This window comes from Mauremys reevesii, linkage group 10 (genome assembly GCF_016161935.1).
Source record: "Mauremys reevesii isolate NIE-2019 linkage group 10, ASM1616193v1, whole genome shotgun sequence".
In the NCBI taxonomy this organism is placed as follows: domain Eukaryota; kingdom Metazoa; phylum Chordata; order Testudines; family Geoemydidae; genus Mauremys; species Mauremys reevesii.
Window position 1 is genome coordinate 55,553,054 of NC_052632.1, and position 20,188 is coordinate 55,573,241.

The 20,188-nt window shown below is 45.8% G+C and overlaps 1 protein-coding gene across 12 annotated transcripts in view; it reads right to left on the minus strand.

The window, feature by feature from the left end:
- WDR90 (WD repeat domain 90) overlaps nucleotides 1–20,188 on the minus strand; it is a 102,110-nt gene that overhangs the window by 69,186 nt on the left and 12,736 nt on the right. For 10 of the 12 annotated variants that reach the window (XR_005585448.1, XR_005585447.1, XM_039491304.1 and 7 more), the window contains 14 exons: nucleotides 19,748–19,930; nucleotides 19,267–19,361; nucleotides 15,837–15,936; nucleotides 14,946–15,080; nucleotides 13,347–13,508; nucleotides 8,526–8,606; nucleotides 7,942–8,033; nucleotides 5,790–5,850; nucleotides 3,340–3,531; nucleotides 2,400–2,531; nucleotides 1,519–1,644; nucleotides 724–857; nucleotides 498–613; nucleotides 122–313 (listed from right to left, as the gene is read on the minus strand). Coding sequence is in view for 10 of the 12 variants with exons in the window: in XM_039491304.1 (XP_039347238.1) it covers nucleotides 122–313; nucleotides 498–613; nucleotides 724–857; nucleotides 1,519–1,644; nucleotides 2,400–2,531; nucleotides 3,340–3,531; nucleotides 5,790–5,850; nucleotides 7,942–8,033; nucleotides 8,526–8,606; nucleotides 13,347–13,508; nucleotides 14,946–15,080; nucleotides 15,837–15,936; nucleotides 19,267–19,361; nucleotides 19,748–19,930 (1,801 nt within the window). In the remaining 2 variants the exon portion in view is untranslated. Of the gene's footprint in view, nucleotides 1–121; nucleotides 314–497; nucleotides 614–723; nucleotides 858–1,518; nucleotides 1,645–2,399; nucleotides 2,532–2,830; nucleotides 3,313–3,339; nucleotides 3,532–5,789; nucleotides 5,851–7,897; nucleotides 8,034–8,525; nucleotides 8,607–13,346; nucleotides 13,509–14,945; nucleotides 15,081–15,836; nucleotides 15,937–19,266; nucleotides 19,362–19,747; nucleotides 19,931–20,188 lie in introns of those variants that run through there. The other 2 variants (XM_039491309.1, XM_039491311.1) reach the window with 2 other exon arrangements.

Sequence of the window (20,188 nt, forward strand, 5' to 3'; positions counted from 1 at the left end):
GCGTCAAAAGAGCCAACATTAGTTTTCCTCTCATGCATTTCACTCTACAGCATCCCTCCACATTAAATCTGAGTGCCCTTCTCGCCAGTCTGATTGGCTGCTGGCTACATTGCTGACTTACCTGGTAGGGTGTCTTCCTGGGGAGAAGTGACAGTTTTTAGAACTGTGGCAGAGAGAGAGTATAGCTTTTTTCCTCCTTCAGCAGCTTCAGCGATGTTTTTCTCTTTGGCCAGTCGTGCCTTCAGTAGTTTGTTAGCCTCATGGAAGGCCATCTCCACCCGAATATCATTTTCCTGTATTTCATAGAACAAACCTGATGGGGGACAAAAGAATTGCACGATGGAGGAGTTGTTGCACCTATTTCCCTCTGTTCTGTTGGGTTCCATACTCCTGCTCTTACAGCACCAGATCAAGCAATGGGGATTAGGACCAAAATAAGGAGCAAAACCAAAGGTCTACAGAGTTTATCAAAGGTACATATTCAGTTGATCTCATACCTAAGAGAGTCCAGGACAGGATGCTGGATGGCTCCAAGCAGGTGGCATCCTCAAAGAAGATTTCTGCCTCTTCATAGTGCTCCATCATGACAGCTATGATACCACACAGCAGCAAGCTAGAGAGGATGTCAAACAGGTTACCCACAAAAAAACCACAACTGATTAAATCAGTGACAATAAACAGACCCTTCTCCCTGCCATCCCTCCTAGCCAGAGCCAGCAGTACCTGTGCAGGTGACTTGGGTTCAGAGAAAGAGCTTCACGAAAACATTCCTGGGCTTTGATATTTTCCTCCATCAAGAGACAGAATGCCCCATAATCTAGCCAGTGCTGGACAATCTGGCGGTCACGAGCCAGCCTCTAGGTAAAAGATACCATTACTACAGTTAGGATTCCTGATTAGCTGATTAGCTGATGCAGAAGTTCAGAATGAGGGGGTCCAGTTTTATGCTAATCTCCCTTTCTGTACCTTCACCCCAACATTTGGCTGCCAACTGTCAGCCTTTATTTGCTATGAGCTAGAGTTTCTTCTAAGCAGGGATCATGACTAGCATCAACCTTCAGTCTACCCACCTTCAGTCTTTTTGCCTCCTTCACCTGGCAATAAGGAGCAGAGAGTTTTCCATCTTTAGCCAGTCTTCTTGTTGCTTTTCCTCCTAGCTCTCCTTCACTTCTTGTTAGATGACATACTCTTCCAATTCTCACTTTAGCTGCCTTTTGTGACAGCTCATCAGATCCTGTTGTTTTCCCCTCCCCATCAGGATGAAAGCCCACAATGACCTGGTCAGCCTCTGTCATGCTTCAGCCTGAGATAAGCCTTATCCTGACAACCAGCTCTCAATGGTAAGTGCTAAGCCTACTGAGCTGCATCATCCTTCCTTCACTGTGCCTGGCCTACAGTGGAGTTATAGTAAGAAACTTGAGGTCCTCATTGATTTCAGCCCCACTGTCATCCCTATAACACACTGTGTGCTAAACAATGTGCCTGGAGAGAGGGAAGGGAAGGGAGAAGCTCCGTTACCTCCTGATAGTAGACAGATGCTAGAGCATAATCCTCATTGACTTCGGCTTCATGAGCAAAGAGTCGGAGCTGCTCACAGCTTGTGAAGGTGGGTGAGGCAATGACAGTACTTTCCTGTGACAGTATCTGTTAAGAGACAAGGACACAGGAGATAAAATAAAGTCAAATCAGCACACAGAAGTTTGCCAAGGATGAACTAGGTCACTCTATGGCATCACTGTGCAAATCCAGTGTGATACAAAATGCAATACATTACAGGCTGGGCGACAAATTATAAATCATTCTGACTATTGATGGCAAACGGGACTCACTCCTGCATCTCTCTCATCTGTATCTCACTATCAGGTATGTAAAATCATGGACTTTGAGCGACCTTCATCACATAAGCGAGGTGTCTTCCCCATTACTTACACCTGTGGTCTACTGGTATCAGAAGGTCTCAATCTTAAAAACCGAAGAAACATCTAAGGACTTCCATCTGGACCAAGAATATTGCAAGCTTCCTACTCCACTAATTTGTGTAATGTCACTAGTGTGAGTCTTTGATACACAGTGAAAGATCTGTATCATATATATAAGTCTGCTAGCTGACATCTCCTCATCCACCTCTCACATGCATCAACCGAAAGACACCTCATACACATACATATTCTATGGCTGTGTGACCATAGAAGTACCTAGATACTGTAGATTAAAAATGTTTCTGAAAATGTCTCTGGGGCTGCATGTTAGGCTAATTGTAGTAATTGCATATTCAGGGTTTGATCCTGCACCCACTGATTTCCAAGAAAGCCGTGTCAGGCCTCAGCTCCACAGTGAAATAAATACACTCCAAGTCACACTTGACAATGTTCTTACTATGTGACTAGGTGTCTGCATACCTGATTTAGAGCAACGTGCATCTGATCCACCAGGTACACATACAGCTCACTCAGGAAAGCTTGTAGCTGCTCCAGGTTGTTGAATGCTGTTGTCCTCAAGTACTTTTCTCTCACAATCTTCACCACTGCATGCTGCAGAGAACATAAAACAACTACTTGACAATAGGGCCCCACCCTTCAACCTACCACTTTCCTCTGAGGCAGCAGCAGAGAGCCAAAAAACGTCAACTTCATTTAGCCTGAACCCATAACATGTATTTAATGAAAGAAGGCCGTGTACAACACTGATTAAGGGGATGGGTGAATGCAGCTGAATTCTACTTTCAGCCTAGCAGACTATGGTTCCTCTTGGACAGACCCAAGTATATTGGTGGAGCAGACCATGGTGGAGCATTGGTTAAATACACATTGAGACTGAATTCTGCTCTTACCCCAAGAAAGAGCAGTTCCTCCAACGGCTGGGGTCAATTGGCAGAGTGGTACAAGTGTAGGCCAGGACTAAGTAAATCAAAGAAGTGAACTCTTTTTTCATCTTAGAAGGATGGTTTAGGTCCAGAATTGTACACAGAGGATTACTGCATATGGAAAGCTGATTATCCATCCCTTCCTTTAGCTCGAAACTAAACCAAACCTGCCTAGAAATGTGGTGCGAACACATGCCCTTTTTGAGTCCGTGCTTGGAGCTGTACCCCACTGACAGAAAAGATTCTCCTGACATGCAACCAAAGTTTGGACAACTGCCTGCCCCATGAGAAGAGAAACCTCAGAATTTATGCCCCTGCTGGAACAGGTACTGACTATTTGAAAGGGACTCCTCAGTTGCAGTAAGATGGCACCTGTTATTTTAAGTTCCTATTGAAGTACAGAAGCTCTCTGCTGAAAAGAAAGAGTCAGGAAGGAACTGACAAAGCAATCAAAGAGATACAAATGGAGGGTTTGCCTTCAGCTGTTCCTTAAAAGCAAAGTATTTTCCTGAGCTGTTGAGTTCATAGTTCAGTTGACACTTCTGTTCCTCCAGGGTGTGATGATCTATTACACCACCATCAATCATCTGCTTCCCAAACAGCTCATGGTACTCATCCAGGATGGCTCCAGCAATACTAGTGATCTGATTGTGGTAATCTTCCACGGCCTAGAAAACAGAGAAGCTGGAGCTGAAACAGGAATCCAGCCCTGGGATTCAAACTTTAAAGGTAACTTCTAGTACAATGCTTGAAATTGACTTATGTTACAGAGCCCACTCCTCCTGCTAAGTACATCTGACTCAGCCTCAATTAACCTGTTGTATCCTTCCCATCAGTGATAACTACTAAGGTGTCTGTGTATAAATAGAAGCTTTCTCCTTTATAATTAGATATTGCGCCTGTTTTATTTTTCCAGCATAATCTAGTATTTCAGATATTGTCATCTCTTCCATGGTAGTATAATAGGCTTTACATCAAATATATTTTATTTGTCAGTGTGACCTTGCATTATGATTTTATGAAAGTATGCTGACTGTGAACATAATGTAACTAAAGTATGCTTCGTGCAAAAGGTGTCTTGTAAGGTATCATTACAAAGTTTATAATCTACTGAGTGTGGTCATCCTATTTGTATAAATGTATCACTCTTGTATCTGAAACTAGAAATATGAAATATAACTCTGAGGGCCTATTGTAATTATGCAAAGTGTGGGCCATTATTGGTGGTTTGGAATCTTGATGGCTCCCATTAACCAGGACAATTGACTGTAGATGGCTCTGTTTTACTTGCAAGTCTTTCTGTATACGTGTGTGCTGGCAAGTGGGTAATTAAGTCTTACAGTGACATGTGATCATGTCACCTGAACTGGAATCCATCTCTAACCTGGTGCTTTTCCATTGAGAAGGAGGGGTGGGAACCCAGAGAGGGACAAAGGATTCCTGCCTTATGCAAAAGATATATAAGTGGGTGGAACAGAACAAAAGAGACTGCAATCCCCTAAGTACCACCTGAGCTGGAACAAGGACTGTACCAGGGGAAAGGACTGTGCCCAAACTAGGAAGGCAATCAGTCTGTGATAGAAGCTTATTGAAATATCTCTGAGGGTGAGATTTTATGTGTATTCAGTTTTCTTACTGTATTAGGTTTAGAGTTGCTTGTTTTATTTTATTTTGCTTGGTATTTCACTTTGTTCTATCTGCTGTTACTTGGAACCACTTAAATCCCACTTTCTGTATTTAATAAAATCATTTTTTACTTATTAATTAACACAGAGTATGTATTAATACCTGGGGAGGCAAACAGCTGTGCATATCTCTATCAGTGTTATAGAGGGCGAACAATTTATGAGTTTATCCTGTATAAGCTTTATATGGGGTAAAACAGATTTATTTGGGGGTTGGACCCCATTGGGAGTTGGGCATCTGAGTGATAAAGACAAGTTGCAAATTGCTCAGAAAGGCTGAACACTGGACACTGGGAAAGTTCCTGTTAACTAAGAAGCCCCTGAACTGAGTGCATCTCAGATTCAGTGGGTGTGGCCCAACCACTGTGTTTGTGCTGAAGCTGACTGGAGTGTCTAACTTGGCAAGACAGGAGTGGAGGGTGCCTGTTCTGGCAGGAGGGGGTTCTCTGTGGTATCCCAGCTCATCGAGTGATGGTCTAAAGGGAAAACAAATGCAAATTGATGTGCAATTTGCCCAGGAAAAGGCTGCCCTGGAAAAAGAAAAGGCTGCCCACCAGCAAACCCTGGACTTAAAAGACAAAGCAATTAAGACCCAGAAGTATGAACTGGCTGTAATGGGGTGGAAGAGGTGCACAAAGACATGTATCCTGGAGCTGGAAGTTGGAGTCCTGGTGACTGCTGTGGTAGGAACAGACCCCAAGGACTCTGTAGCTGGAAGCAAGCTCAACCTAGTGAAAGGGTCGGGGGGGAGGGATAAACCCAACTACTGCTGTTTCCTCCCTCTCTGATTTTCCATGTGTCTAGCTAACACAGATTAGGGAGGAGCTCCTTAAAGGTGTGATACAAGTACCATATACAAAATACATCCCTAAACGCTTTCTTCATTCTGTTCGCCCTGAAAATCTTAGGGCATGTCTACATGTACGGTGCTGCAGCAGCAGCACATCTGGTGAAGACGCTCATGCCAACAGGAGAGAGCTCTCTCGTCAGCATAATAAAACCACCTCTGTGAACAGCAGAAGCTATGTTGGATAGCACTGTGCACACAACTGCTTATGTCGGTGTAACTTATGTCGCTCAGGGGGGTGGTTTATTCATTATGTTGACACAGGCTGTAGTATAGACATAGCCCTATTAGCTCATTCTACTACTGACTTCTTGGTAGTGTTGATTTGAAAACGAGGATCGTGGAGGGTTACGAGACACCTGTGGAGCAGAAAACAGTCACAGAAAGGACCTACCTTCTTAGCTCCTGCACTCCGGCGTGGTAGCTGAGGGCGTGGAGGAATCATCTCCTTAACTCTGTGTGAGAGAGAGCAGAAGGAAGCTATTCCATGTGCAGAAAGCAGCCCCAATCTGTCCTGCACCCAAGTAGTCTGTATTTCTAGGGTTATCGGCCTGTTATAGTTAGCTTGGGATAAGGCACAGAAACAATCAGATCATGGGAGAAATTATGAAGCCTCACAGGGAATATCCATATAGCAGCTGGAAGGGCAATTCCCAACCCAGCCAGAACTATCATGCTGAAAGCAGTAGTGTGTCCATGATGGCACAGGTGGTGGCTTGGGCTAATTGCCCGAGTACAATGCTGCCTGACCTCCTGGGTCTAGCCTGAACTGCTGCCATGCCATCACAGCCACACTGCTATTTTCAGTGTGCCAGCTCCAGTAGAACTGGAACTTACCCTGCCAGCTTCCGTGTAGACATACCATAGACCAAGAACAACTCAGTGCAGACAAAAATCTCTACATTCAGGGTGTGGGGCTCATCATGACTTCTTGGATAACTAGTTGTTGCCTCACACCTCACTAAAGGCCCAAGGCCTGATTTTCATTAAAGGGTGTAAAGGGGGCTTAGTATGAATGCGAATAAAGTCCCTAGGCTCTTTTCACAAATCTGACTGCCCTGTACTATCTAGTCTAGTGTCTAGTACTTGTGCTGTGAGCCACTGCTCTGGCCCTTTCTGATCCTGCAATGTTTTAATTGATCTCTAGCACCCACCTCTGTACATTCAAAGTACATCGCCTACCTCACTTACCTACCCACCTGCTGCCCTATGAAACCCCCACATGTCAGATCTTGTATGTTTGTCAATACCAGTCTCGTGGAATCCATGACTCCTGACAGGAATGAAAACTGTACAGCATTATCTACTTTCTTATTAGAAAACATTGTGAAAATATTATTAAGGGTCAATGATCAGGCAAATAACGCTGGAAATATTAGTTTAGACTGATAGAGAATCTTAAACTCAGCCCACAGAAGCTAACTGTGGACTTCACAGTATTTTAAACGAGTCCAGAAATGATTCAGTATTGACATACACAGGAATAACGTTTGCAACTAGATGAGCACGCTTCTGGGTGTAACCTGATTACTATCCAGGGTCAGAAGAGATTCAGATTTCAAATCCGGATTCCCAGATCCCAAGGCCACTGTGGTCACTTAGTATGACCTCCTGTATAACACAGGCCAGAAGCCCTCCTGCCCACCGTTCAGCATTGCACAACTGGCTGGGTGTACTGAACCTAATTCCAATCCCACTTACCCCAGTATAAATCAGGACCAATTACACCAAATTCAGTGAAGTTGCCCAGAAGTAGAACTGGTGTAAACAAAGTTAAAATGAAGGCTGTTATAAAGGGGTTTCAGCGTCCTCTTATGCACTAGACATAGGCCATTGCTAGAGCATACCAGTTTATGTAGGCCAATGACCTACTGAATTATGGCAATTCTTGTATTGTTCCAGGGGCAGTGGGGAGTAGTGCCCCTGCAATGGAAATATTGTGTGGGCTCTGCCCCCATGTAAATTTGTGCATGGGGGTGCGAGGACGGGGACAGTGGAAGCGAGAGCGGTGGAAGCAAGAGTGGGACCCAGAGGGCTGGCAAGCAGGTAGGAACTGCTGGTCTTTCCCAGCTTGAAGTGGGCTGCCACCCCCTCAGCCGAGTCTCAGTAGCTCCCCTCACACCCTCTCCTATCCCTCTGCCCCCCTGTGCTGTTCCCTTAGGTCTGTTGATTCAGTTGTGCATTGAGAGAGTTTATGAGGCCCTTTTCCCGCACATGCTGGATTTTATGTTTTCAGTATTCTCTCTTTCCTAGTCAATAAATTATACATTAAAAAGAACCATACAAGGCTAGGTGAAATGTGAATCTATCTTCCTGTCTTCCAAACCCACACCAGTTCCCTGTTCTTAATGGGCCTGATCCAAAGCCCAATGAAGTCAAGGCAATTCTTTCTGTTGACTTCAATGAACTTTGGATCTGGCCCATTATATTTATACCGCACCACACGTGTGCGTGACATTTAACAGATACATTACAAAACAGTCCCTGGCCTGAGGAGCTTACAGTCAAACCACTGACTCCAATGTTACAGTCCCGCCTTTACGCACCGGCTGGCGAGCTCCTCTGGCAATCGTTTTGGTACCAAGGCCTTGGCCAGCTCTATTTCCATCACTAGGAATGTTCCTGCATCTACGTATTGCTGTGAAGACAAACATTGTTCTCTCAGTGTCACATTTTTCAGTGTCACTGCTGTCATGACTGAAGCCTTAGCACAATGTCAGATGTTTACCAAGGACTCTTCTGGAATCATAGAGTAACAGCTCGTTTTCTTATCTGCCCTCAAGATTTTATATCACAGCAAAATCGAGTTAGAGAAATGCACGGGTCTGGAGAAACAATCTCCTCCGATTTTTTTATTTTTTTTTTGAGAAGGAAGCCAACATATGAAAACTATTGAAAAACCCTCCTAAATTCAGTCCCCAATATTTTTGATCCCCCACTTGAACGATAATGTGTGCACAGATGTTACTGGAGAGATCTCACTGTGGTAGCTGCAAAAGAGGTGAAAGTCTCCAGTCCTCAGCTCTCCTAGCAGAAGTCAATTATGTAGATGATGCTGGAATCTGGACTATGGGAATTTATACAATGACAGTCTACAGATTCTTTCCATCTCTTTAAAGCACACACTTACCTGTCCTTCCAGGTTCTGACACACTGTTGCTTCAGTTTCTATAGCAGTATCTGACACCTGAGATTTTATCGTAGTGGACATCTAGCAAGAGAAAGAAGGCCTACATTGTTTAGTATTCAAAGATCTACATACTTCCCAAAATTAATCCAGTCCCTGTGACACCAAGAGAGCAGTAAAACAGAGGTTTATTACCTGCTTACAATGCTACAGTTTTGAAAGCCATGAATATTAAACAGCCAAGCTCATAGGCGGCAGGTTTGTATAATTTTTGGTGGGGCCCAAAATGGTGGTGCCCTCCCGCTCCCGCCCTGTAAGCCGATATAAAATGAAGCTACAACACGTCAGTGCCACAAGATTACAAGGGTCAATTAAAAGTGGAAAGTCAGAAGCAGCACTTGCCTACTTCAATATACAGTATTATATTTTGTTGCACCTGTTGTGATGAAGTGGGAATGTTCTTAATATTTTCTCTGAATACTGTGTGGGTGCCTCAGTTTCCCCTGCAAGATGCCAACTGAAGGTGTTGGGGACAAAGAGATCAGGTGGCCTCCTTGTCCGGAAGAGACACAGAGGCCAGAGGAGGGAGTGTCAGTTTGGAGCTGGCTGGGGAAATGGGGAGAGACCCAGAACTTGGTTCTGGGCTCCCCACCCCCCAAGATGGACCTGACAGAGGGGTTCTGTTTTCTGTACCAACAAGCTCTGTTTAAACTGTGTTCCCGTCATCTAATAAACCTTCTGTTTTACTGTCTGGCTGAGAGTCACATCTGACTGCGGAGTTGGGGTGCAGGGACCTCTGGTTGCCCCAGGACCTGCCTGGGCAGACTCGCTGTGGAAAGTGCATGATGTGGAAGGGCTGAATGCTCCGAGGTCAGACCCAGGAAGGTGTAAGCTTCTTGCCCTGGAGACAGTATGCTCCGAGAGAGGAGGCTCCCCCAGAGTCCTGACTGGCTTTGTATGGAGTTGTTCCAAAGCATCACAGCATCCCCCTCCACACCATGCACTTCCCAGAAGTCCGCACATGCACTGACACTCCCTCCTCTGGCCTTTGTCTCTTTTCCAGGCATTAGGAGGCCATCCGATCTCTCTGTTCTCCAACACCTTCAGTTGGCACCTTGCAGGAGAGTGGCCCAGGTCATCAGTTACCAGGAGACAGGGTTTCAACCATTCTCTGTGCAGACAGCTCACACTGTCCCTCTAGGGCTCTACAACAATCACACCCCCTTATCCCACCATCTAGATCCTTGAGAAATGCAGAGAGGAAACTGAGGCACCCACACAGTATTCAGAGAAAACATTAAGAACATTCCCACTTTGTAACACCTGTATACAACTAGTTATATACTTTAAAGGGGTGTAAAATAGTCAAGTATCATGCTAAACAAAATGATACTCCAAACTGACCACCAAATTTAAGTTGCACGTTTTTCCCCTCAGGTGAGGGCTCTGGGGTTGGGCTGGGGATGAGGGGTTCACAGTGCAGGAGGGTGCTCAGGGCTGGGGTGCTGGGGGCGCAGGGACTGGGGTGGGGCAGGGCTGGGGATAAGGAACTTGGGATGCAGACAGGCTGCTCCAGGGCTATGGCCAGAGAGGACTCCCCCCCCGTTACCGGCAGCCGCAAGCTCCAGGGGAGGGACCCCTCTTCCCCCCGCAGCACACTCACTCTGCACCACAGTCACTGCACATGCTCCTAGGGACTCTCTCAGGTCCAGAAAGCCCACTCGCCTCCCCTATGGTGGGTACCAGGTGTCACGGAGTCCCTGGGCGCTGCTCTGGAACTGCCCCTCACAAAGCCAGCCAGGACTTTGGGGAGCCTCCTCTCCCTTGGAGCAGACTTTTTCAAGGCAAGAAGCTCACACGGCTTCACCTCCTGGGTCTCTCCTTGGAGCACTCAGCATCCTCTGCCCCTCCATGCCCTTCCCACAGTGAGCCCGCCCCGGCGGGGTCCTGGGGAAGCCACAGGGTCCTGCCCCCCCACTTTGCAGTCAGACGTGACTCTCAGCCAGCCAGTAACACAGAGGTTTATTCGATGACAGGAACAGGGTCTAAAACAGAGCTTGTAGGTACAGTGAACTGGACCCCTCGGCCGGGTCCATTCTGGGGGCAGTGAGCCAGACCCCCCTTGTCTGCACTTCACACCTGGTCCCCAGCCAGCTCCAGACTCCCAAACCCCCTCCAGCCCCCACTCCTCTCTGCTCAGTTCCTTTCCCGGGCCAGGACGTCACCTGATCTCTTTGTCTCCAACACCTTCAGCTGGCACCTTTGCAGGAGAGGGGCCCAGGCCATCAGTTGCCTGGAGACAGGGTGTCGGCCATTCTCTGTGCAGACAGCATCACACTGGCCCTCTAGGGCTTTACAACAATCACACCCCCTTATCCCACCATCTAGAGCCTTAAGAAATGCATTGGGGAAACTGAGGCACACAGACAGTATTCAGAGAAAACATTAAGCACGTTCCCACTTCGTAACACCTGTATACGACCAGTTACATACTTTGAAGGGTGTAAAATAATCAAATATTGTGCTAAATACAATGATACTCCAAACTGACCACCAAATTTAAGTTGCATGTTTTTCCCCTCAGGTGAGGGCTCTGGGGTGGGGCTGGGGATGAGGGGTTCACAGTGCAGGAGCATGCTCGGTGCTGGGGGTGCAGGCTTTGGGGTGGGGCAGGGCTGAGGATGAGGAACTTGGGGTGCAGACAGGCTGCCCCAGGGCTAGGGCCAGAGAGGACTCCCCCCACGACCCCGTTACCGGAAGCAGCAAGCTCCAGGGGAGGGACCCCTCCAGTCCTCTCCCCCCTTACCCCCCACAGCACACTCACTCTGCACCACAGTCACTGCACATGCTCCTAGGGCCCCTCTCAGGTCCAGAAAGCTCACTCACCTCCCCTATGATGGGTACTGGGGGGGGGGGTGCCATCACAGGTGGCCTTCCATGTTGCTGTCCCTCACCATAACTTCACTGTGGATGGGGGATGGGGCTGCCCCTTGCCCAGCATGGGGCAGGAGTGAGGGCTGGGGCTGGGGCTGGGGCAGGGGGGGAAATCATAGGATCAAACACTCACGGAAGCCCCAGCAGCTGCTAAGGTGAGTGATGTCCGTCTCCTGGCCGGAAGTCCCCTTCGCGTCTCCTCCAGGTAAGGGGAGGGGAGGGCTGCCAAGCACGGCACGGCCCCCTCCACTCCCCTCAGCTTGCACTGCTGTTATGCTGTAGCCCTTAGGTGGCGGCAGCAGCAGCAGCAAGGGAGAGAGACGCGCGCTGCGCGCTCTTTACGTTCAGGCAGGGAAGCTCCGGGGCGGGGCGGGGGAAGCGCCAGCCCTGGTGGCGGCGGCGGCGGGGGTGGGGTGAGAGGCGGGGGTGGGCACTCCAAGCAGGGGAGAAACCTAGCTCCAAATATTGGTGGAGCAGAGCCCCTGACTGTGAATATTCCTGGGGCTTTAGCCCCAGGAGCCCATATAAGTTGGCGCCCATGGCCAAGCCATTCTCAATGTTAGATTTGGTTCATGCATCATGTATTAGGAAATTCCAAAGTGATGACGATTTTTCAATCATTCAGGAAGAAGGAATACTAGCTGCCTCTCCACCTCCCTTCTGTCCTAAAACATGCAATGTTTCCAAGTTTCTGAGCTCCACAAATCTGCTTTCTCTTATACAAACTGTAACACTGTATGGAATATGTGGGACTCTTTGTGATATTACTGATACTATATTATAAAATTGCAAGGAATCTGGCCAGATATGCAATATAAGGTATCTGTGAAAATGTTATGATTTGCCAAGTATGATAATCTTGTTTATATGTTTGTATCACCTTTTTATGGTGCGTTATAGATATGTAGGCTATATCTGTTATTACCCAGAAACACAGCACAAGTTTGGAAACACCCCCCCCTCCCCAGACAGATTGGCATCAGCACTGCCTAGCCTGTTTGATAGCCCATCAAGAGTCATCAGCTATACAATGCTGACTCATTGAGAGAAGGCAAGGGATACACCTTATGAGACAGCAAGGCATGTAGGGGCACGTCGGTAGACAGAAAACTCTAAGGCTTTTCCATGCCATGTGCTGTGAAGCTTGCGTTTGGGACACAGGAAGTACGAGCCACATGGCAAAAGAATATAAAAGGCAGCTGCATCTTCTCCATTTTGTCTTCATTCCTGCTTCTTACCCTCAAGTAACTTTTCTACAAACGAAGCTCTGAACAAAGAACTGAATGACCCATCCAGCTGTGGATGTGTTCCAGAGGGACTTTCAAGCCAGCAATCTCACCAGTATTGCTAAGAACCTGATATATGGACTTTGAAGTCTCTGTATGTTTCTGAGTGCTTTACCATTTAACAACTCTCGTCCTCTCTTTTTCCTTTATGATAAACCTTTAGTTTTAGACACTAAAGGATTGGCTGGCAGCCTGGTATTTTGGGTAAGAACCAAACCTATACTGACCTGTTAATGTGGCTGACCCTTTGGGGTCAGAAGAACTTTTTATATAGTGAGCACAGTTTTTTAAATAACTTCTCACTATTCTGGACTTAGGTGCTGATTGGGAGCCAGAGAACTGGAATGCAATAAAGGGGGCTGGGTAATTTCTTTTTTAGCTTCTTGATAACCAGTGCAGGGGAGATCAGAAGCACAGTTTGTGACTGGTAGATGAGCTTAACTTCAGTGTTAACACCCAAAACTGGTGGTATCTGCTCTCCCTTTTGCAGCCTTCCCTGACCTTGGCATTTTCAGTGAGGTCTGCCCCTGGCACCCCAGGTCACACAAGCATGGCGAGGCCCAAGAGCTTTATAACCATGGGTGAATTTCTCTCTAACCCTTACCTTCCTGGGAACATCCTTCTCTTTGGTCATTTTATCCTCTTTCTGGTTCCTACTGGGCATAGCTTTTGAATGAGGGGAGCTGGCGGCTGCGATCACTGGCCCTAATTTGTTCAGATTGGCTTGATGCCCAAGATCACGTAAAATGCTGAATAGACACTTAGTCTGAAAAAGAAGGAAATTATGAAATTGAGGCAAAAAAAGAAATGCAGCTGGCGAGACTGGACATCACCATCCTTCTTGCCTCGACCCTTCATATGCTAGAGCACAGCAATGAATCATTAACTTATCACTAAACATTTTTCAGAGGTTGCCTTTTTAAATAACATTTTATCTCTGCATAGGAGGGTTGCATCACCTGCAATTTAGCACCTATTTAAAAGCTATGGTTAGTGCAATAACTTAGGTTGGTTTGAATTAGCTACATCATCTGGACAACAGCTCTCATCAAGCATAAGGTCCAGTCCATGCCACTAAGGAGACCAGGAAATGAGAATGTAAGAGAGACACAGAGAGCATGTGTTGTTTTATTTGCAAGTTACAATGTATTTTTATAATTGTGACCCGGTGAGGAGTACCAAATGGGAAAGAAGACATCACCAAAGCACTGCTGGGATATTGTGGAGCAGTAAGGTGACCAGACAGCAAGTGTGAAAAATCAGGATGGAGCTAGGGGCGGGTAATAGGAGCCTATATCAGGAAAAGCCCCAAATATCAGGAATGTCCCTATAAAATTGGGACATCTGGTCACCCTATGGAGCAGAGACTAGAGGAAAGCTGTCTGCCTGGACCTGCTTTTCAATAATCCATCTCCTAGAAGGATAAAGTTTGTGTGACTCACACAGGAAAGGGCTGGTGTTTTCATCCAGGTCCAGCTACTAGACTGTACCTGGGATATTTGTGATCCCAAGTCAACAGTTAAGGTGAACGAGGGGATTGGTAAAACCAACTTACTTTCCCTTGTGTGCGTCTCTCCTGCTTTGGAACAAACACAGAAACAAGTTCAACATTCTATTATTACTGTGGGGAACATGAATGTTAATATTTGCCTAAAGTAACATGGTTGGGGGGGAAGGGGAGAAGAGAAACTAAAATAGAAAAAACTGTATGAATTACAACCTCAGTGTGGTCCTTTTAATTAATTAAAATATTTTGACCATCCCTGGTGGTAACTACACTGATCCAGTAACCACTATATTTTCCTAGGGAGGACCTGCCTCACTAGGAAGTGGTGGGAAAAACACCTATCATAAGGGGAGGGAGGCTTTTTATAACACTGATTAGCTGCTGCCAGAGAAAGGAGTGTAGACAAGTCATGTCCTAAGGGTCCCTTCAATCCCCAAACCCCATTGCACAGGATGTCTGCCTCATACTATGGCTTAGGAAATAAATTGGCTCATTTAGGAAACTGCTCCAATAAGCTTGTCTTATTACTTCTCCTGGGAGCACCTGGAAATCCAGTGAAGTCTCAGAGCCAGCTTTATTGTAAAGGCAAACCTAAAGTACCATTCTGATAGCCCTGACTGCTCCCAAACATGTGATGCATGAACACAGATGGACAAGGAGATTGTACTGCAGTGTACAGTACAACCCCATTCTCACCTTCCCAAACACCTCACTGTCTTGATATGCAAATACACGGAAAGCCCCTCGTATGCGCTTCACACCAGGGTACAGCAAAGGCACCATGTTGACATATGCCACACCATGGAAGAAAATCTGTCCATCATCATCTCCCTGGAAAGGCAAACAAGACCAGGCATGAGTTAGCTAAATGACTGTTCTCAGGACTGTTCTTTGCTAGGTTTTCAGGCCATCACTGCAGGCTTCTGCATACTGCACCAATTCCTAATAAAACAAAGTTATATCAATAGGGTCCGGTCACTGAAGTTTCCCCAGCTGGCATAAAGCTGTGTCAGCTTGAAAGAATATGCTGCAGTCCTTCCATACCCAATATTATTCCAATCTCTGCAAGTCAAGGACACATTTTCTTAGTGAAGCCAAGTGCTCTGTTCCTACTGGGCTGTATCCTGGCACTCAAAGAGATAAGCCTCTAAAGGCACTCACCAGCTGACTAGGAAACAGAATGTCCTGCTAGAGTTCTGAGGAACTTAGTGTCCAGTATGGGGCAAGGAGAACATAGTTAGTCATTGCTGCAAAATCATATGGCCAGTTTAGGATCCCTGAACATCTGAGAGGTGCTCAACGAACATCTTGGCCAAAGGAAAGATCAGCTAATCACTTTCCCAAGTAATCCCTCTTCAGTTGCCATGGTACTAAAGAGCACTAGCAAGATAGTTGTGTGTTGTAACTTGAAACGTTGATATTTGTTTGACAGCTTTGTAAGGCTGATTACTCCATTACCAAAGCCTCTAGCCCTCCCTAACTCACCTCTGCCATTTGGAAACTGTTCCTGCCTTAGCAGAACCGCTGATGGAAAATGGCACCGAAATACAATCATATGCATATATACAAATCTCTAGGCATATTTACCTTGTCTAACTTGCTAGATTTCCCTTTGGTGGAAGTAACCACAGGCACCCTGGTAATCTCCACTGGCCAGTACCGGCATTCTGCAATGCGCTTCTGTAAACTGCCACACCAAAGGAGACAATTGAGAAATATAGAAAAACAGTCCAGAGATTAGCCTGTGCCACTTAGGGAAAATGAGGCTACACATTTACTGTAAGCATTATGGGAAGAAATAAACTGGTAGAACTATTTTCTTTAAAAAAATAATTAAAAAAAAATCTACCAGTGCCCCCAGTGAAATGTTCTATTCTAAGTTTCAGTTTTTATTAGCAGGGACAACTGCATGAAAACAGGAATGTTACTCCTTAAGAGTTCATCAGCTCCTATGGCTCATTCTCCATTGTAAATCGCAGTGCTTTGGCTGTGATATCACAGCATTCTACTGTAAAAATCACAAAGGATAGAATCACAGGATAGAATCGCAGAAATATAGGGCTGGAAGGGACCTTGAGAGGTTGCCTAGTCCATCACCCCGTGCTGAGGCAAGTCCAAGTATACCTATGCCATCCCTGAAAGGTGTTTGTCTAACTTCTTAAAAACCTCCGATGATGGGGATTCCACAAACTCCCTTGGTAGCCTATCCCTGTACTTAACTGTCCTTATAGTTGAAAGTTTTTGCTAATATCTAACCTAAATCTCCTTTGCTGCAGATTAAGCCCATTACTTCTTGTCCTACCCTTCAAACGGATATGGAGAACAATTGCTCACTGGCCTCTTTACACCGGTCATTAATATACTTGACGACTGTTATCAGGCTCCCACTCAGTCTTCTTTTCTTAAGACTAAACATGCCCAGGTTTTTTAAACTGTTCCTCACAGGTCAGGTTTTCTAAACCTTTTTATCTTTTTTTTTTTTACTGTCCTCTGTACTTTCTCCAACCTGTCCACATCCTTCTTAAAGTGTGGCACCCAGAACTGGCCACAATACTCCAGGATTGGCCTTACCAGCACCAAGTAGAATGGAACAGTTACTGGTCATACTTATGACACTCCAGTTAATACACCCCAGCAAGATATTAAGTTTTTTTACAACTGCATCTATAGTTGGCTCACAGTCAGTGTGACCCAGTATCACCCCCAGATCCTTTTCAGCAGCACTACTGCCTACCTGGCTATTTCCCATTTTGTAGTTGTGTGTAAGTGTAGCACCTTGCACTTGTCTTTATTGAATTTCATCTTGTTGATTCTGACCAATTCTCAAGACTATTTTTAAGTCTAATCCTGTCCTCCAAAGTGCTTGCAGTCCCTGCCAGCCTGGTGTCATCCATAAATTCTAGGTGCTTACAAACAGTTTATTTAATAATTTGTCCAGTATCTTTCCAGGTATCAGAGTTAGGCTGACTGGTTTATAATTCCCTGGGTCCTTTTTGTTCCCCTTTTTAAAGATAGGTACTATGTTTGTTCTTCTCCACTCCTCTGGGACCTCACCCATCCTCCATGAGTTCTTGAGGATAACTGTTAATGGTTCTGAGACTGCTCCACCCATAGGCGCTGACTCCGTGGTTGCTGCGGGGCTGCAGCACCGATGGGGGAAAATTAGCAGGTGCTCCACACCCACCAGCAGCCAAGTTCTCCCCATCCCCACCTCCTCCTCCCCCGAGCACGCCGCGTCCCCACTCCTCCCCCTCTCAGCACTTCCCACCTGCCACCTAACAGCTGTTTGGCGGCGCTTAGGACTTTTCAGGAGGGAGGGGGAAGAGTGGGGAGGCGGCATACTCAGGGGAGGAGGTGGTAAAGAGGCGGGGTGGGGTGGGGTGGGGACTTGGGGGAAGGAGGTGGGGTGAGGTTGGTGCAGGGGTGGGGTGGGGGTCAAGCACTCACCGGGAAGAGGGGAAGTTGGTGCCTATGGCACAACCTAGTTCCTTAAGTACCCTAGGGGTGCATTTTGTCAGGCCCTGATGATTTGATTTACCTAAATAATTTATTAATTTACCTAAATATTCTTTAACTTGTTCTTCCCCTATTCTGTCCTATGTTCCTTCCCCCTTGTTGTTAATATTAACTGTGTTAAGCATCTGGTCATAATTAATGTTTTTAGGGAAGACTGAAGCAAAAAAACATTAAACACCTCAGCTTTTTTGGTGTTGTGCATTAGCTCTCCTTCCTCACAAGTAGTGGAGCTACACTTTCCTTCACCTTTCTCTTGCCCCTAATGTATTATAGAACCTCTTCTTGCCTTTTATGACCCTGACTAGGCATAACGCAATTGGTGCCTTAGCCTTTCTGATTTTGTCCCTACATGCTTCTGCTGTTCTTTTACACTCATCTTTAGCAACTGGTCCAGGTTTCCACTTTTTGTAGGATTCCATTTTGATTTTCAGGTCATTAAAGAGCTCCCAGTGCAACCATGTTGGCCTCTTACTATTCCTCCTGTCTTTGCATCAGGATAGTTTGCTGTTGATAGGCTAGGGTGATCACTTAGGGCAGGGAGAGAGCTGGTCAGGTTTAAAGAGGAAACTTCAGTATAGCAGAGCACATCTTATGTCTTCTTTCATGCTGCTTGTTATGCCTGGAACAGCCTTCCATTTAATGTGAGCCAAGTTCTCCTCTTTCAAAACACTCCTGAAGATAACCACCTTCCCCCTCCTGCAAAGCATCCAGCTATAAAGACCAAACTCCACTCTGTTTGTTCGATACCCTTTGCACTGGACAGAACAAAGCATTTTGTGGCTTTAGAAAATAAGCATTTTGGGGCTGTGACTCCTACTTGTTTGCCACATTTTACTCACTGTACAATGCCATCTGCCTCTATGGCACATTAGCTATAGATCTATTATTAACTGACAAATCAGTCTGAAACATGTTGGAGTTTTCCTTTCTTTTCTCCCCTTTACCTTAGAGAAGAGATGAATAAGAGCAGACATGACAAAAGTTTAAAATCATGAATTACAGAGAAGGTAGATTGAGAGAGTGTCCATTCTTCCTGTCTTATAGCTCAAAAACAAAGGGAACTTTCAAAGAAATTGAAAAGTAGCAAATTCAAAATGGATACAAGGAAATACTTCTACACATAATGGATAACTGGACTATGGAACTCATTGCCACAGTATGACATTGAGGTAAAAAAATTAGCAAGATTCAGAGGGATTTGATATTTATATAGATAACAGAAATATCCAGATTTATGGATGCTAAAAAAATTAGAAGTACTGGAAGGGATATAAAACCTCATGCTTCAGGATTTAAAAGAAGCTCTATGAGGGATTAAGCAGATTACCCCACATCTATGGTGGAGTCTGTTGCGTCTTCCTCAAAAGCACCTGGTGCTGGTCACTGTCAGAGACAGGATACTGAAACAGATGAATCATGGGGCATATGCAGTCTGGAAATTCATATGTTCCTCCCCATCCCCATCACTTTTTGCCCAGGGAATTTTCCTTTGTTTTCTTACCTGAGTACTGCTGCAGGGTCTAGGTAACAGCGCCTTTCCAAGTCCCAAACAATTCTCTTCTTTATGCTCTCAGCCTGAATCCTAAATTCCCTGTCCTAGGAGAAACAGTCAGATGTTCAGATCACTCCCTGACCCAGTACACTGCATTCCAACTGATGGGCAGTGCCTAGCCTAGTGGTGAAATGCTTATCACCTCCAAAGGGAGAACTTATTGCAGAATTCGACTCCACACAGAAGAATCAGCATCTGAACAAAATGAATTAGCAACGGTTATTATAGTTCTGGAGCCAATTAAAGTTGGATTTACTTGTGTCACCAGCAGCCTGGCTTGTGATGGTGCTCGGACAAGCATCAGGTCTCCTCCTCCAGACCTTGCTTCCCATTCCTCCCGTTTTGTATCTTTGAAAGAAGGTTGTCAGTAATTAGTTTTGCTACACACTCCGGCTCTCTCCCGGCTGCTTCAAGGTCATTTCTTCCTCACCTCTGTTTTGTTGAGCTCTCCATCCTCCTCCTCATAGGGGCCACCAACAATAAAAGAGTCTGGAATGTTTTGAGCTCCTGGTGCCAGGATGTTGCTAATGGGCCATTTTTTTGGCCGAGGTATTGGTTCTTTTTCACCACCAAGCTTCAGGATCCCGTTCTTGAACGCCAAAGGGTACTCTTTCTAGAGAGGTATAAAGGAAAAGGATTTTCTTTCAGAGGTCTGAGCAAAAGCAAGTAAACATTATAGTGAGGTGTGACGAACAATTAAAAAGCAACATTATAGCGACACAGCTTGGAAAACATGCTTCAGCCCACACAGGTATAGAAGCTACGAAATACAAGCATCAAACTGCATAAACTGACAGAGACAGGAAAATCCCACCCATTTCAACACACATGAACATGGGAGTTGCCATGGAAATGCACAGAGCAGGCAATA